Genomic DNA, 1046 nt, shown 5'->3' with positions numbered 1-1046 from the left:
TAGCTTTGGCCCAGGAGGAGAGTAGCAGTAAGCCTTGTGAGGAGTTTCTTAAAAATTTCAACAAGTATGAATTACATTATTCCCATTTTATAGAATATTTTTCTTTAATAACATCCTACCTGGGGTCATTATTTAGAGGCCATTCTTGGGCCACCAGCTCTCCCTCTGTGAGAGGAAGGGCCCACCTGTGAGCCAACAGAGGGGAACAGGCTGGGTCATAGCCTTATTGACCACAGTGAAACAACATGTAGGTGTCAGGGCCCCTGAGAGCAGAATTGCCGATCCAGGTTAGCCATCTTAGACCTTCCAGTTAAAAACTTCACATTTTCACTTATAAAAGATTGGTGTAATTTTGGGACTTTTCTTTCTTTTACAGTCAGAAAATGAACGAAATTACCACATTTTCTATCAGCTTTGTGCATCCTCACAGCAGGTGGAATTTAAACATCTTAAATTGGGTATGTGATGGATGGTGCATGGGAGAGTCTCTGTTTTACGTAGGGGTTTAAATTCTAGATTAATTTTTTCTTGTTATAGCAATATCACTTAAAAAATATTCTGTCCAAAGACATAAGATCCTTGGGTTTTGGGGTAGAATTGATGTCTCTAACTAAAGAGACAGAATAGGGCTGGGAGGTGAGTGGGTCCAAGGAAGCAGGAGCTCCCCAAACCCCAGGGTTCTTTGCAATGCTCATGGGTGGTTGTGCTCTAAGTCCCCAAACTTTTCTTGTTATCTGAACTCCTTGTTTGGTTGTTGTTTTTTTTTTAACATGCGTGACATATTTTCCCGTCTTCTGAGACAGAGTACCTCTATCATAATTTGAACTTCCTCGATGACTCAAGGTCACTCTTATTTATAGTCATAATGCAGTCGCATGAAGCTAATATTCATGCCTTGTCTGCTAAGCAGAATGCGAATAGCAAACATGGAAGAGCTTTCTAAAGGGTCAAGTATTAGATGTGCATGAGGTCATCATCTTGGTTGTGGCGATGGCTTTATAAGGGTATACATATGTCAAAACTCATAAATTGTACACCTTACATGA

General features: G+C 40.3%; 1 protein-coding gene across 1 annotated transcript in view; it reads left to right on the top strand.

The window, feature by feature from the left end:
- The window catches only part of MYO5C (myosin VC), a 107319-nt gene that overhangs the window by 26843 nt on the left and 79430 nt on the right, over positions 1–1046 (top strand). The window contains exon 6 of the mRNA XM_019664088.1: positions 341–458. Within this exon, the coding sequence (XP_019519633.1) occupies positions 341–458 (118 nt within the window). The remainder of the gene's footprint in view (positions 1–340; positions 459–1046) is intronic.

Source organism: Hipposideros armiger, unplaced genomic scaffold (assembly GCF_001890085.2).
Source record: "Hipposideros armiger isolate ML-2016 unplaced genomic scaffold, ASM189008v1 scaffold_12, whole genome shotgun sequence".
NCBI classification, from domain to species: domain Eukaryota; kingdom Metazoa; phylum Chordata; class Mammalia; order Chiroptera; family Hipposideridae; genus Hipposideros; species Hipposideros armiger.
The sequence above is the reverse complement of the archived record's forward strand: the minus strand, read 5'-3'. Positions and strand labels throughout refer to the sequence as shown.